This window comes from Mixophyes fleayi, chromosome 3, assembly GCF_038048845.1.
Source record: "Mixophyes fleayi isolate aMixFle1 chromosome 3, aMixFle1.hap1, whole genome shotgun sequence".
NCBI classification, from domain to species: Eukaryota; Metazoa; Chordata; class Amphibia; order Anura; family Limnodynastidae; genus Mixophyes; species Mixophyes fleayi.
The window spans coordinates 335,398,165-335,415,125 of NC_134404.1; the positions used below are offsets into that span (position 1 = coordinate 335,398,165).

The 16,961-nt window shown below is 42.1% G+C and overlaps 2 protein-coding genes across 2 annotated transcripts in view; one reads left to right on the forward strand and one right to left on the reverse strand.

Annotated features, from left to right (window-relative positions):
• Nucleotides 1-740: 740 nt before the first annotated feature.
• On the forward strand, nucleotides 741-6,882 carry CNIH4 (cornichon family member 4). The gene is made up of 5 exons (XM_075204323.1): nucleotides 741-933; nucleotides 2,000-2,068; nucleotides 3,156-3,268; nucleotides 3,890-4,030; nucleotides 6,085-6,882. The coding sequence occupies exons 1-5, from the start codon at nucleotides 865-867 to the stop codon at nucleotides 6,110-6,112; spliced, it is 420 nt and encodes a 139-aa protein (XP_075060424.1). The 5' UTR covers nucleotides 741-864; the 3' UTR covers nucleotides 6,113-6,882.
• Nucleotides 6,883-15,388: 8,506 nt separating this feature from the next.
• The window catches only part of WDR26 (WD repeat domain 26), a 41,535-nt gene continuing 39,962 nt past the window's right edge, over nucleotides 15,389-16,961 (reverse strand). Inside the window, exon 15 of the mRNA XM_075204324.1 lies at nucleotides 15,389-16,191. Within this exon, the coding sequence (XP_075060425.1) occupies nucleotides 16,166-16,191 (26 nt within the window). The 3' untranslated portion in view covers nucleotides 15,389-16,165. The remainder of the gene's footprint in view (nucleotides 16,192-16,961) is intronic.

Below are 16,961 nucleotides of genomic sequence, written 5' to 3' on the forward strand. Positions count from 1 at the left end.
AGTGTCCTGTTATTGGGATATAAAGTTTGATATACTGTGCATGCGTTTAAATGATTTCAAAGCATATACACTGCTACCTATTGTTACAGAGGAAAATATGTCTCAAAGACATAGAGCCTGGTTCACTAAAGAAAGTAAGGCAAAAAAATGAGTAAGTTTCCTCCTCGACAATCCATGCTACAATAGGGGTGCAAATTAGTTTATTATTTTGCACATAAGATAAATACTGGCTGTTTTTTTAAAATACACTGGTAGTGATGCCCACATCAGGAGCACACTGACAGTACTGTCACCCCCACCTCCTGTGCCCCTGTACACTCACTGGGCACGGTCCCTGGTATGCCCACCTCTGGCCTTGTAGCAGAGGAGACGGAAGAGCGCCCCCTGGCGGTGTTATTGTCCCAATCATAACACTGACATCACACTGCCGGCATAATGTCAGACATTTACGTCACGTGACGTCTAGCTCAAATAAGCACTACACGTCCCGGCGTGCAGCGCGGCACCCTCTTGCGATGTATAATAGGAAAGGACTACACGTCCCGGCGTGCAGCGCGGCAGTCACGTGTGCCGGTGAGGGAGCGGCGGATTAGTGAGCAGGAAAGGACTACACGTCCCGGCGTGCAGCGCGGCAGCCTCTAGTGATGTATAACAGGAAAGGACTACATGTCCCGGCGTGCAGCGCGACGCCCTCTAGCGGTGTATAACAGGAAAGGACTACACGTCCCGGCGTGCAGCGCGGCGGTCACGTGTGCCGGTGAGGGAGCGGCGGATTGGTGAGCAGGAAAGGACTACATGTCCCGGCGTGCAGCGCGGCAGTCACGTGTGCCGGTGAGGGAGCAGTAGGTCGGTGCTGGCGGCGGGATGGAGGCCGCGCTCTTCATCTTCTCTCTCATTGATTGCTGCGCCCTCATCTTCCTCTCCGTGTACTTCGTATCCTTTATCTGTGTAACCTCCGGGCTGCGTGTGACCCCACAGCGCCCTGATACCCCCCTACAGGGCGGCTCCTGGCACTGAGCGGGTCAATGTCTGATACACCAGCTAGTGTCACTTCCTGTGTGTGTGTGTGCCTGTGATTGTCACTAGTGTGTGTGTGTGTGTGATATTGTCACTAGTGTGTGTGTGTGTCACTAGTGTGTGTGTGTGTGATTGTCACTAGTGTGTGTGTGATTGTCACTAGTGTGTGTGTGTGTGTGTGTGTGATTGTCACTAGTGTGTGTGTGATTGTCACTAGTGTGTGTGTGTGTGTGTGATTGTCACTAGTGTGTGTGTGTGATTGTCACTAGTGTGTGTGATTGTCACTAGTGGGTGTGATTGTCACTGTGTGAGTGATTGTCACTAGTGTGTGTGTCACTAGTGTGTGATTGTCACTGTGTGTGTGTGTGATTGTCACTGTGTGTGTGTGATTGTCACTGTGTGTGTGATTGTCAGTGTGTGTGTGTGACCCCACAGTGCCCTGATACCCCCTACAGGGCGGCTCCTGGCACTGAGCGGGTCAATGTCTGATACACCAGCCAATGTCACTTCCTGTGTGTGTGTGTGTGATTGTCACTGTGTGTGTCTGGGGGCAGGTGGAGTGTCGGCACCAGTATACTGTAGTAACACATCTAGTATGTAGGGACAGTGGGGTAATAATTTCAAGATACGCCTCTTATTTCTTCATAATAAGTTGCTGTCACACATACTCTGACCACAGTTCTCGGAGAGGAAGGGGGTTATCACTGTGGCCACTACCTGATAAATGACGGGACTCTGAGTTTCTGTGCCGCGATCTTTACAGTTTTACTAGTTGGGAAATCACTTTCTTTAATAAATAGACACAAATCTGAAGTTTTACTGATTGAGGTTATAGCGCAGTGACATGAGCACTCTATAACACATAGCAGCCTCTATCTCTCTGTGAGCCTTGCACAATATCCTATCTGTACTTTGCACATTCTGAGGCTTATTAATGCCACTTAAGATAAAATAGAATATTGTCCTTATCTTTGGGTTCTAGATAATTACCCTGTCAGACTTAGAATGTGATTACATCAATGCTCGTTCCTGCTGCTCCAAGTTAAATAAGGTACTTTGTGTCTGTCGTCTCACATTTTGATCTGCTTGTTGGTTGCGGAATAAGACTAGGAAATGTATCACGAGAAATTCTTTGGTATTGGCTACGGTGCTGTAGTGAAAGCTGCAACTATCTCCGCTCACAGTCTCTATATACAAAGCTTCTGGCCGTCTCATTCATCACAGTCAGTTCTTATAAGCCAAACCTATGAACTGAATCTTATCTTGGCCATAAATGCTGTGATTTCTGCAAATAGTCTCAATGTCCTCAATACCCGAGAATGATCTGATTTGAAATCACTCAAACAATCTTCAGGCGTGTCCAAGAATCTCCATTCAGCAGATGGCCACTGACAGCTGTCTGAGCAGTAATCTGCCGGCTGCACTATCATTGTGATCCTCAACCTGTCCATATTGGCCACGACAAAATGGAGGGAGGTTTGCTCAGCTGGGGATACCTGTATGTGAACACACCTCTATCTTTTTGTCCCATATAGGATGAATGATAAATGTACTTGGCATGTAGAACACACACATCATGTGCATGCTTTTGTACTAGATTGTGTGTACATATATTCGATTGTTGTTGCCTATTCTTTAGATCAGGCCTGTCCAACCTGCGGCCCTCCAGGTGTTGTGAAACTACAAGCCCCAGCATGCTTTGTCAGTAGGACAACCTGTTGATATTTGGAAGGGCATGCTGGGACTTGTAGTTTCACATCATCTGGAGGACCGCAGGTTGGACAGGCCTGCTTTAGATGGATCGGTTTTAACTATGTAACCCCCACGGGTGTTTTAGAGCTTACTATAGGCCTCCTGTTCCTTTTTACATGGCGTAAATGGAAGAAGTAGTATACTGAAAAATGCAAGTATTACACCAATGGGTATAGTAACATTACAAATAATGGTTTCTAATTCTGGGGCCGGTTACATATGTGAAAAACGCATGTAAAACACTCTTACAAAAACGCCAGTGGGTATGAGCCTTAAGTACTTACCTGCATGGCCTGTTTGATTTCTTTATACTCTTTGTAGCCTCTATTTGTCCATTTGCACCCTAACCGTATCGTATCTGTACTAACGCGTTTTGTTTCCCGCAGTGGGTGGTCCCAGAGCTAATTGGTCACACTCTGGTGTCTGTGTTGATGCTGGTGTCATTACACTGGTTCATCTTCCTTTTAAATCTACCGGTAGCGACATGGAACATATATCGGTGAGTGCATCTCTCTCCTGTGCGGATATATTAATCTATTAATGAGACCCAAATATTGCTGCATAATTGCAAGGCATTGCCTTTAATGCCGGAAGTACAGGGGCCATAAGGTGCACGCTAGAAAGAGGTGGTCAACCTATGCCAGGCCAGAGTTTGAGTGACTACAAGTACTAGAATGCTCTGTCGGTCTCTGGCTGGCAGGTGAGGCTGGGACTTTTAGTTCCAATACAGCTGGATGAGCCACAGGTTGCCTAAGCCTTTAAGAGATCACCTGAAGTTTTCAGCTATGTTTTATGAAAATCTGTCCACTAGGGGGCACTACACCATTGACCATAGTTAAAATGTACAGTGGTCAAGTTATGTTTAGAATTCTTAGCAAGAAATTATCTAATCTTTCTAACACTGCATAGACCTCTTTACATGGCAAGTGGTCAAAACATCTTTCTTTTTAAATAAGCAGTGTTTCATTAATATCCCTTTTAATTTGATCTTTGTCCTTGAATTAGCTTTTGACACCGTATTGGGTGATAGTGTTACGTTGGGAAAAGTAATTCTATCCTTGTTTCCATTACATAAAGGTGTTTTTATTGTTTTATCATTAATATTATAATATTTTATCAGGTTTATCATGGTGCCAAGTGGAAATTTGGGGGTCTTTGATCCAACAGAGATTCACAACCGAGGGCAACTAAAGTCCCACATGAAGGAGGCTATGATTAAACTAGGATTCCACCTACTGTGCTTCTTCATTTACTTGTACAGGTCAGTAGTCACCTAGTCTCTAAATCAAACCTTTCTACTCTTTAGACAAATCTGCTGTGTCCCCTGTCTGCCTGCTGCACTTGTATAGCCTCATTATATAGGGCGTGTGCACCTCCCAGCACTGATCTAAACTACCTTCATAGAGGGACCTGGGGCTCACAGTGCACATTTGGGCAAAAAATGAGATAAAACGTAGCTATTGGGAACTTTATAACGCTGGCTTGGCTCCGAGAGTCCAGCTTGAAAACATGGTTTAAAAAAAAAAAAAAAAAAAGACAAACTATTAAATAATCAGAATCATAGCTATTAAACTAAAATAATAATGACATTTCGTGAAAAAATGGCAGTGTGGTCAGCCCTCTATCCCTCACTATAAAATCCTATAACCACATCCAGCCAGAGCCAAGCCTCACTTTAACGGGAAAAGCATGGCTGTGGGGTATTACATGGGAGGCGGACCCTACTGTCTGGCCCCTCCTACTTCCACCTAGACTCGAGGTCCTATGTCTCTATCCTTAATCTATTTACTGCGGCAGGTAATGACAGCCTCCTGCACCTTATTACATGATTGGGCTGCCAGTGAATCACTCCGTCCGTTCGACTTGATGCACTTTCAGTGATGGGGGTAGGCACAGTTTCCGGTGACATCGCCAGGAATTCCATGTGTGATAGAGACACCAATCAGGGGCGCATGCAGGATTGTCGGGGGGGGTTGTATACAATACAGCACCGCCGCGGACGCTTCTTTGACAGCGCCGCGGCTGCTGTATAGGACCGTGCCACTATGGTGGCCACTTAGTTAGCGGAGGGGGGGGGGGGGGGTTTCTGGAGACCCAGAAACCCCCCCTGCGTGCGCCACTGCCAGTAGCAATCATGAGGAGGTCCTGAATGGATCTTCCCTGCCATGAAAACAGATTCAGTGTTAGGATCCGAGAGACCTTGGCAAGTGCCAAATTGTGATGACTGGGTGAATGGGTCAGAGCATCTCCAAAAGGGCAGGTCTTGTGGGGTATCCTTGTATGCAGTGGTTAGTACCTCCCAAAATTGGTCCACGAAAGGACAACCAGTGAACTGACTATGGGGTCTTAGGCGCCTAAGGCTCATGGATGTGCGTGGGGAGCGACGGCTAGCCCGTCTGGTCCAATCCCACAGAAGAGCTACTAACAAAAGTTAATGCTGACTGTAATAGCAGAGTGTCAGAACACATAGTGCATTGCAGCTTGTGTAGCCGCAGACTCGTCATAGCGCCCATTTTGACCCCTGTCCACCACCGAAAGCATCTACATTGGGCATGTGAGCATCAGAACAGGCCAATAAAGCAATGGAAGAAGGTGGCCTGGTCTGATGAATCACATTTCTTTTACATCATTTGGATGGCCAGGTGCGTGTGTGCGTCTTTACCTGGGGAAGAGATGGCACCAGGATGCACTACGGGAAGAAGACAGTGTGGTGCTCTGGGCAATGTACTGCTGGGAAACCTTGGTTCCTGGTATTCATGTGGATGTTACTGTGACACGTATCGCCTACATAAACATTGTTGCAGACCAAGTAAACCTCTTCGTGGCAACGGTATTCCCTGATGGCAGTGGCCTCTTTCAGTTGGATAATGCGCCCTGTCATACTGCAGAAACTGTTCAGGAATGGTCTGAGAATATGGGAGATTTTAAGGTGTTGACTTGGCCTCCAGATTCCCCAGATCTCAATCCGATCCAGAATCTGTGGGATGTGCTGGAAAAACAAGTCTTCGCCATGGAGGCCTCACCTCACAACTTACAGGACTTAAAAATCTGCTGCTAACATTTTGGTGCCAGATACCACAGGACACCTTCAGACGTCTTGTGGAGTCCATGTCTGGATGGGTCAGAGCTGTTTTGGCGGCATGAGGGGGGACCTACACTGGTGTATTTTGTTACTGTGCAGTGGAGATCCATTACAGCCTCTCCTATGAGGAAGGGGACATTTTTTTTATTTATTTAAAATGACCTTTAAACATTGATTTTTATGCATAATTTGGATGTACACTGTTTAACTTGTTTGGTATCTTGTTTTTGCAGTATGATTTTGGCTCTAATAAACAACTGAGGCCGGGAGATTGCCAGAAAACCATGTAGGATCTTCAAGCCTGATCTCAAGTTGGGGGAAAAGCCACAAAGAACAAGGAAGATCGGAGACTATCACACTACACGCAGAGTATTTTTCTTTTCCTATTTGAACTCCATATTTTTTTGCTCTATTTTTAACATAAAATATCAAAAAGACAAAAAAAAATAAATCCCCCCACTTGTGTTTTGATTTTTCTCAAAAAAAAAAAAAAGAGTTTTCTAGAGGAATCTTAAAGTTTCTGCTCTGCAAAATGTATTGTTTGTCTCCTGGTTGTAAAATTTCACTGTAACAATCACGAAGCTGAGCCGTCATTCTTACCGGGAGCACTGATCAAAGCATCGTCCAGGTCATGTCTCATTCACTTTTACATAAACGAGTTGTGGGCTTCGAAGTTCATTTAATGACATTTAAAATGTTTACATTGAGTATAATCCTAGCTTTGATGACAAAACATGGAGGTTGTGTAGTTTTGGTAAAGCAATATAATGATGCTGCACTTTTAAAGCAAGAACAGTTTTATTTTATTTGGCGTTAGGTGGGCTGAATATTTGTAATGGGGAGGGGGAATTTGTACGACAGTCATTTGAATCATGTCTTTAAGTTCTTTACATGTTTTTCATTTTTAAGCTCAGTCTGTCTGTGGCACAGAAGCTGCCGTTCTCTAACGCTTGTCTTGTGATTGCTGCCTGATATCATAAACTTTTCTTTTTTTTTTTTCTTTTCTTCACACCATTAAACCATTTACTTGATGCTGTTCTCGGTTGTGTTTTGCAAAAGCTTAAAAACCACTTTTGGACTGATCTGTCTGTGTGTACTCGGGAACTGAGTTACAAAGTGTATAGTTATTAATGTGTACCTGTCACATACACACACGGGAGTTAGCCATGGGCTGAACCAATTTTTGGGAGCATGTAGTCATTTTTGGGGTTGAGCAAAAAATGACTTCTGAGCTCAATGGGCATTTAGTGAGACACGAGAAGCGAAATGTTTCCTGCTACTGTGTGGGTGATGGGCACGCTTTAAGGGACTGGTTGGTGAATTGTGAGAGGAAGGAGCCGGGGGATGCAGGGAGGGTGTCAGGCCCATCACTGTGCTACAGGCATAAAAATAATACAAGATAAATAAAGCATTCTGGTGCTTTATTCTAAGTTGACTACATGTCACGATCCTGCCGCACTGCCTGAGAACAGAGTAATTATTAGCCAGACATAGGAGGGGTCCTGTTGGACTAGATAAAGTTGTTCTGGCGCTGGAAGCAGCAGGCAGATGACATCCGGCCTACGCTGCGATTTGTTTTTGCAGATCTATATCGGTCATTTGTTAATCACCAACATGTCTGTTAATGATCTTGCAGCTTTCTAAAGGATCATTAACGGGCATCGTGGTTGACTTGGGACTACACATATATCAATGTTGCCAACCAAGGTGCTGATGTAGGAGCAACATTACTGATAAGTGACCTGAGATGGACTTTAGGAAAACTATAGCATCAGGTAATTAACTCATTTCCACAAAGTTCCTTTAACACTCTGGAGGTCTCATCCACGGTAAGATGTAAAATCCATTCCATATAAGATAAAGTAGGTGTTTGAACTTAGGCAACGTGTAATAGAATAATAGTAACTTATCACTATATGTAATTGGGCTGTTTTTCAGCGGCTTCTTGTGGAGGTGCGTCCGTCCCTCTATGTGCCAGTTTGACCAAAAGCTGCTACAATGTAACAGCAGTTTATGCAGCCGGTTAGAGGGTGGTACAGGGGTGTTTGTAATTAGCCACATAGAGTCATACAGGCCTAATGATTGGACAGATCAAGCAATGCTTTTTTTTTCTTCTCCATACTCTTATTATAGAAATCTAAAAATAACCTCTCTGGTTTGTCCGGTTTACTGAGAGAGACCAAGGGAATGTGCGACAATAACATCTACATAATCCTTGTCTAGCACGCTATTCATTAGACCTGTGTTGTGGTATTCTAGCAGGCAGTAGTCATACATTAACACAACCCTCCCAAATATGTGACAGGTGGAGTCTCCCTGTGCGAGGATGTGTAGGATAATTACATTAATTAGCTTTTGTATAATTAAAGGTGTTCTGTACTTGTTGCTTAAACTACGGCTACATGTCAAGTGCAAAACCAATTTGTGCTGTGCGAGGATTTTAATTTTCATGGCAACTGATAAGAGCATCGTCTAACACAAGGACGTAGGACAGCAGGAGAGTTTAAATACAAATATTTGTTTTAAAGTTTTTGTTAAGCTGCAATATTTTTTGTTTTCAAAACTTTAAAAAAAATTCTACTTTGTAGGTGTAAGTAGGCTATTAATATTCTAGCATTACTAGTCATACTCTGTAGTAATACACATCTATTGCATTCATTAGTTCTAGTTATCTAATATTCAGTGCTTTCGTTTTAAATAAGTATCCCCATATAGTGAATTGTAGTCGGTATGTGTTCCAGGAGTAGTACTACCACCAGTGAACATCTTATGCTATATGAGCACTTCTGGGTGAGTACTGCTGTGTAGGATGTCAGGAGTTCTCATCTGGAAGCCCTGATTAGTGCTCTAACCTACCCCCATCAGCCTGGATATTCAACACTCATCTGTCCAACCTTCCCAGGTAACCTGTCTGACACCTGTTCCCCTAGGACTGACCATCCTAATCTGCATAGCAGGAGAAAAGGAAGGGTCTTATTAACTTTAGAGGGTGCAGGGTAGACAGCTATTTTCTTTCTAGTGGCGCTAGAAGCTCATCCTTGGTGGTAAACTATTGTCTGCTTTAAACGCTGGCCTAAAAAACCTGCATCAAATTTAGACCCCCTTTGTGCTACCTGTTCCCTCTGTGGTCCTGGATGGCACCCCAGGAGCTGAGCCTTAAGGAGATTCCTGAACCAGCCCAGTTCATAGCACAGCCTTTACCATCTGCCTGGCTGAGATCTTTAATTCACTCACTAATATTTTGAAGGGGAAAAAAAAAAGTTAAAGACCTGCAGACTCCTCCAACCAGATGATGCACCTGAAGAATAATTTGGACAAGTTGGTAGTGGATTTGTTCCTAGAGTGAGGAGAGATGCAAAACTAAGATGACAAAAGTGGATTCTTAGATAATCTAGAAGTCCCTCAGGAAGCAATATAGCAACCCAGGGATTCCCACATACAAACAGTGAATGGAGTTGGTGTCTGGGGAATGGTCAGATCCAGACAAAACTCTTTCGTGTATAATGGTGCATTGAAACCTTCTACCCCATTCCTAGGGAGATTTGGAGAAGTCACATTCCTGTCCAATTTTAGACCATTTGATTTTGAAGCTATTATGTCCATGATTACCCTTGCAGAAGTGGCTTCCTGTAAAGACCCCACAAACAAGGTTTGGTGGTCTTTTCTCTCTTCCACCTCTGGTTCGGTGCTGAGCTGGCTAAAGCCAAATTAACTTAGGAAGTACAACTTCTGGCAGGTTCTAAAATGGGAATCACAGAGGGGAGGGGGGGGGGGGGAGCTGATACATCCTCCTAGAGAGTCTACAATGCAGGTGCATTATCTTACAGAACATACATTTTCCTATTTAACACTGAAGTGAAGACAACAGAACTCTCCCTTTATACAGATATTTAAATGAATCAACATCACTTGTGTAATAAAGATATTAAAAACTCCTGAAATTAATATAAGCAAGTTCTAAAGTCATACGGTCATGAAGCACAAAATGACATGACTGATAGTACTTGGTCTCCACAATTTTTTATCTGTTAAGATTACAGAACTTTTGTTTTTATTCAAAATTTAATGCTGTACATCGTTTTAAACTATCAAAATGAAAAGAAATAGTAGATATAATTATTGACCCTAGACTTAATATTTGCCAGCACAGTCTGTAGTCTGCAATCACCCTCTTTCTACAGCCACAGATGATCCTCTACACCCCTGTACTAGCCGTCTGCTCCACTTCTCCCAGCTGCTGTTTTCAGATCCCTCCCTAAGTGATCAATGGGATTTATATTTGGACACATCGGGACAGCTCAGCATCTTGCTCTGAACCATTCCTGGGTGCTTTTAGTGTTTGAGGGTCATTCTTTTCTCTAGACCCATAACTTTCATTGGAGACCCAGCTTTCTGACCCTGTTCAACATAGCGCTAAAAATACCAAAAAATAAAACAACCCTGCCAATCTCCAAATTTCCTGATCCCATGCACACATTCAGCAGCACAGTGACCCCAAAACATCACTGAAACTCCGCCGTATTGAAGGTGCACTTTTCTTTGAAAGCTGCATTGTGCTTTTTTTTTAATAACGCTGTGCTTTACAAAAAAAAAAATTGTCCACAGAAGATTCTCCCAGAAAGAATTTGGCTTTCTGTTATGGCAAACTCCAGTAGGGGGTTTCTCACGTCTCTCTCTCGCAGCAATGGGGCTCCATCATATAACCCCCTTTCATTGAATGGAATACGGATGGTGCAAGTTGAAATTGTTGTATCTGGTGTCTGAAGGTCAACTCACATGTCTGGCAGTTAATCGAGGGCTTTCTCCGCCATTTAACCAATCCTAAATTGCAATCTACGACGAGGATGGCATATGGTGGAAACAGAATATAACGGTCTCCGGAGGCTGTCCATGCATTGCTAGAATCATCTGCCTGACCTCTGACAAGTCTCTGGATCCACGCTCCATGAAGTTCACACAATAACCCAAAAACAGGAGACAGAGTCCTTCTCTCTATTCAAATTTGTTCAATGAGTGAGACTATCTCCATTGCCACTCACTGCACACAAGTTCAGTTCGAAAGTGAAGAATCACCTACTTGAAATCAGTTTATAACTACTTCTAAAAAAGGTGCCAATAATTTTGTCCAGCCCATTTAAGACTCTCTCTGTGGAATAAGATACAAAATGTTTTCGCTTTGTGTTTTATTCCACTGCAAACAAAAGGAATACATGTACGGATACGAAAAAGGTCAACATTTTTCTGGAAGGAATGGTGCATTATTAGAAAATAACTTAATTTTTTTTTTTTATATATTTATGCCATAAAGTGTGTATATATATATATATATATATATATCCCCATAATAAAACTAATAGGTCAGGATCAGAATCACCAGTTGTGTTAGATTTACAATTACAAAGGGCATTAAAGGCTACTTCTATAATTTTTTTTGGGAGGGGCTAGTCACATTGTGCGAAAAATGTAATCATCATCACATGCCTACCCCCATGTTCTCCATAAAATCAGTGTGCAAACAGAGTATGAATGGTTTAGTAGGATGTAAAATAAAAATTAAAACAGGACCATTACCTTCTACAAATCAGTGATGAACATTTAGCAGCTCAAATTAAAAAATTACAAAAATAAAATGAAATTCGTTTAGAACACAAAAACACAAAAGGCAGTGTAAAGACAGTTTATATCCAGTTATTCATTCTGTTTATTGACTTGAAAGAAAGGGAATACAAATGATTTTGCTGAGTGCAGTGCACCGACATGGAAAAAAATAAAAATTGAAAAAAGTGTAATTAAAATTTTTTAAAAATAAAAAAATAGGTATGTGAACCTGGGGGGATTGGGGTGGGGAGCAAAAATAAAAACCAAAAAAAAAAAAAAAAAAAAGAAAAGGTTAATATACTACACATTTAATAAACAAGGATAAAAGGGTGTTCCCTAAATAATTAGTAAAACAGTGAAAATAAATATTGGAGACTCAGTTATATTTTAATGTGGTAATAATACAAAGAAACTGCGTAATATAGTTCAAAAAAAGAACATAAAAGTCCAAAAAAATGTAAGAACGCACTTTTTTTGAAACATTTAATCAGTCCATAGCAAATAGTCATTACATACCAAAAAGCTCTAAGTGTTAACTAGATCCACCACAACTCCATACAAATCTTGACAAGTTTAAAATCTTGAGATCAATTAAAGTTATTTCTTCCTGATCCCTGCAGCTTGGTTCTTAACGCTTTATGGTCTAACCTTCTCTAAAACCTTTTGTAAATTTTTTTCTTTTTTAGTATTTATTTTATTTTTTTTGTTTTTAAACATTTTTGGGAGATGCCGTTTTTTTTTCCCCGCATCCGACCTCAATACTAAACATATGAAATTTAGAATATTTATCCTGACCCGGAGAGAAAGAAAAAAAACAAAAACAAAAAAACAACTAGATAAAAAGATGGTGGTGTATGTAAATATAGGCTTATAAAAATATAGTGGAGCCATTGGGGGCACGTGAACGAGGGCGCTGAACGCTCCGGTAGTTGTTGGTTCCATGATTGCTTTTTTTATTGCACAGAAGTATTACTGACCGTCTGGTCAGCAGATCCACATTACTTGGGATATAAAAGGAAAGAACGGGGCTTATGTTTGGCAAGTTTCAATGGCAGCTTTGTACCCCAAAAAAGTGACAAGAATAAAAACACAATATTGTGTCTATTTCCCCCAGATTATCTTTATAAATCAGTGCAAAATGAGTGTTAAACTATATATATTTTATCCCCGTCTAATAATCTTTATGTAGGTTTTGCCACAACATCCATTAAAAATTTTAGTGGCCATTACATGTGGGAAGAGGATCAGGCAATTTGGGGAGGGGGGGTGCATTTTAAGAAATCATTCATCGTGTCTGGTCATGGTAACGTTATATATCGTAGGAATTATCAATGGATTCCTTCCTAGTAGAACAGTTGCCTCCCGACCATTGTAAAATACAATAGAACATATTCACTACATTGAGTGATTTTGCAGACTAGTAAAAACCTGAAGAGTTTCACTAATAATTAAATTTTAAGATGTAATCTACTGTTTAAGTGGCCAGTCTAACCTACTTACCTTAACAGAGGTTTAAAGACCCGGTCATGCCCCACACAAATTGTGTGCTTGCATTAAAAGCGCATCTTGAAAATTACAACCACCAAGGAGTGGTACAGAATAGTTTGCAGGAGCGCAAGTTTTTAAATCTACAATACAGTCTCAAAAAAACAAAACAAACCCCCTTTCCCCAAATCGGTAATCAAGGGCAGAGCCATTACCGGGACAGTTCAAATATCATCAGTTATTAGATAATTGAAATTACCAATTCTGACAACGAGGCAGAAGATCAACAGTTTCGCTGTAACGGGTACTCTTTATACACACTATTGTGTGCGCCAGCTACAAAACAGATTACTAGAACATTTATAAGCAATCATTGGGATGACTTAAATACAACGCAGCAACTGACAAATTCTGAAACGGTATATCAAAACCCTAATACAGGAACAAGGGGCGATGACAATATCCCCCCCCCCCCCCCCCCCCCCCCCCCCCCGCCCTCCACCACGATTCCACAGTGGGCGACAACAGAACATAAAATATTTTAACAAATCTATTAGTTCAACATTTAAGGCCAAGTCTAATTTATCTTTGCACCAGTAGCCCCTCTTCTGCACAGCATTATGCCGCAATGCAAGGATTTGGGTATTGCATAGATTGGATAGGATTTTGAATACTGTATCACTCTTCACAGTCCATCCAAAAGAAAGTTCAGGTACTACTTGGCCTCCTCAACAAAGGACTATATAAGGGCTTTGGTGAAATCAGTCCTAGTCTACTAGTAGATAACATCCATAGTGTTCTAAAAGGTCAGTTGAGCCAATTTATCCAAAAACTAGAAATCCATTATTGGCTTTGTTATCTCCTCTATATGCTGAATGGTCTGGTAATAAAAATTTTAAATCATCGATATGGCAAATTAAATTACCCAGGGATAGCTTGCAGGGCAATCTACAACTGTTTTCTGGCCCGCAGTTGTAAAGGTCTCAATCTTGAAATAACTATATCAAAGCACATTGTTTGGTCTACAGCCCCTTTCAATATATATCCTTTCCCAACAAGGCTGAATGGATGACAGATCAGCTTTGATCCTGATAATGATCAATAAGCTTCAAGTTAAAAATCAAAGGCCTTTCTCAAAGGTGGGAAATGGAAATAAGGGAGGACGGGTCTAAAAAACAAACAAACCAAAGTTTAAAGATTACTTAATGACGAAATAGTTCAAATTAAACTATTTGTTTCCTTTTGTTAACTGGACTTATGTCAAGTGCTCTGATCTTAAATCAGTGGTGCTAATTTTTATGGAAGAATTAGAAATATATTTAAGTGGATCAGTCACCTAAGCACAAGGGAGGCAGCATTCTCTGGGCCGATCCAAAACTCAGCCAAGCAATTTACCAGGAACTAATGCCAGACGCCTCCAGGCTGAGAATCGTTCCAGCCCACACGATGGCTCACTGCACCGTGTGCAGGTGGCAGACTTACTGTGACGAGTATCAGTAGAACAAAGCCATAGGTGTTTAACTATGGGGATCTTTAATGTGTCCTCGCAATGTGGAGGGTACACAGGAGCGTACCATAAACGGAGGAGGCGGTGGTAGCCAATACTAGATTTATAGGGTACGTTCAGCCTGGGAGGAAGGATATTACGGTAATGGCAAAATGACAAAACCCTGGCCAAGCTATTTCCACAGTCATTTGGTGGTACAGTTAAAATTATATGTATTGATACTATATGGTACAAGGTGGATGTAGAAGGAGGTTTAAGTAACCACCCAAAACCAAATCCAAAACACGTAAACAGAAACAATATACAAGAAAGCAGAATCAGCAGTGAGCATAGTTTAATCTGGCCAATGTAGACCTTAGATTTCCCCTGTTAACACCTGGGGGAGAGAACGTGCGTGTGCCAGTGTACACACTAAACAGTCTCCCCCAGTATATTGACTCGTAGACAGGGAATGTAACATGTCTTGCTTGAACTGTGATCACTCCAAATAAAAATAAAAAAATAATATGGAGCCCCGTACCAGCTAGATCAGGCTTTGACAGCCCGATCCTCTCAAGCTGGGGGTAGCCACAGTTGCCAACGTTATTTGCTGGACGCCCCCCAAGAAAACAAAAATCCATCAACCACACGATGGTCGAAACATCAAGAGGGACTCAATAGCGTCCACTATCAAAATATCAGCACGTCCTGCGTTTCGGGCCGTGAGTTTTGTGCCTCGAGATTTATCGGGACACTATTTTAACGCTCAGCGGCGAAACAATGGACGTCTAGATCAGCAATACAATAAGACAGACCGGGAAGAAGGTTCTCGTCATCCTTCTCAGCTTGTACTTGTCTGTGCAATGCGGGTCGTTGAGACGACAGCAACCTCTTTTGTGGTGGTGCCTAAATCGTAGGTAACGACAGCTGGTTTAAATTTGAAACTTATACAAAAGGAAGTCAAAATATAATCCTATAAATAATTTATTTAAAAAACAACAAAAAAAAAAAGTTGTGCTGTTAACCCAGTACAGGGGTGTAACACACATATGCGCTATCTTGAAAAGTACAAAACCTATATATATATGTTGGTTTAAATTATCGTCAAATGTGATGTTTTTTTTCTCAATTGACTTTTTCACATCGTATAATGTTTTGGAACCGGATCTGCTGTTTTCTCGGTGGGTTTAAAAAATAAAAATAAAAAATAAAATGTAAGGCTACTAATCCATGAACCAAGCTGGAAAGATCTCAAGCTAAATAAGGAGAGAATTCATGAAACAAGGAGAAAAATACTTTCCTATTAAATGGATACTCACACTAAAGCAATCTATCAAGCCTTCTAAACTGTTAAATAATTTTTTTTTTTTTTTTGTTTCCAAACAAGCATTTAAACTTCATTACACAGAAGAGCAACAAGGATGGTAGACTGCCAGACAGAGGCAGGAGGGAAAATATACTGAGTTCGATGGAGAGTTCTTCACAACCGATGGGGGGGTTACACGGTGTCCAACAACAATCTAACGACGTGCTTCATCGGAGCTGGGTACTATGAAGCAGGGTGGTAAAATGATCGCCCCCTCCCTCTTGTAGTGGGGGCGCCAGACTTGTAGGTTTGTTTTTTTAAACTTCTCGTGACAAGCGTCTGTCCCGCTAAATCAATCTCGTTTGTTTGCACCAATCCCAAGCCATTTAAAAATACGACTAATTTGAAGTTACAGAAGTCGTCTTCAGCACATTCGCCATCAACTGTCCATGCTACTGCATTCCTCTAGAACGGAAGTATGGGGGGCATGGAGGGGTGGGGGGAGAGGAGGAAAAGAAGAAGAAGAAAAAACAATTATGAAATTTGACAACTTTCAAAACAAAGCACATTGAAAAGTTTATCAGCGGTGGTCCTCAAGTATCCCCCTAAGGATGTGTAACACAACAAGTGTGGGCAGCACGGTGGCTTAGTGGTTAGCACTTCTGCCTCACAACTCTGGGGTCATGAGTTCAATTTCCGACCATGGTCTTATTTGTGAGGAGTATGTATGTTCTCCCCGTGTTTGCGTGGGTTTCCTCCGGTTTCCTCCCACACTTCAAAAACATACTGGTAGGTTAATTGGCTGCTATTAAAATTGACCCTAGTCTCTGTGTGTGTGTGTGTGTGTGTGTGGTGTGTGTGTGTGGTGTGTGGTGTGTGTGTGTGGTGTGTGGTGTGTGGTGTGTGTGTGTGGTGTGTGGTGTGTGTGTGGTGTGTGGTGTGTGTGTGGTGTGTGGTGTGTGTGTGGTGTGTGGTGTGTGTGTGGTGTGTGGTGTGTGTGTGGTGTGTGGTGTGTGTGTGGTGTGTGTGTGGTGTGTGGTGTGTGTGTGGTGTGTGGTGTGTGTGTGGTGTGTGGTGTGTGTGTGGGGTGTGTGTGTGTGGGGTGTGTGTGTGTGTGGTGTGTGTGTGGTGTGTGGTGTGTGTGTGGTGTGTGGTGTGTGTGTGGTGTGTGGTGTGTGTGTGGTGTGTGGTGTGTGTGTGGTGTGTGGTGTGTGTGTGGTGTGTGTGTGGTGTGT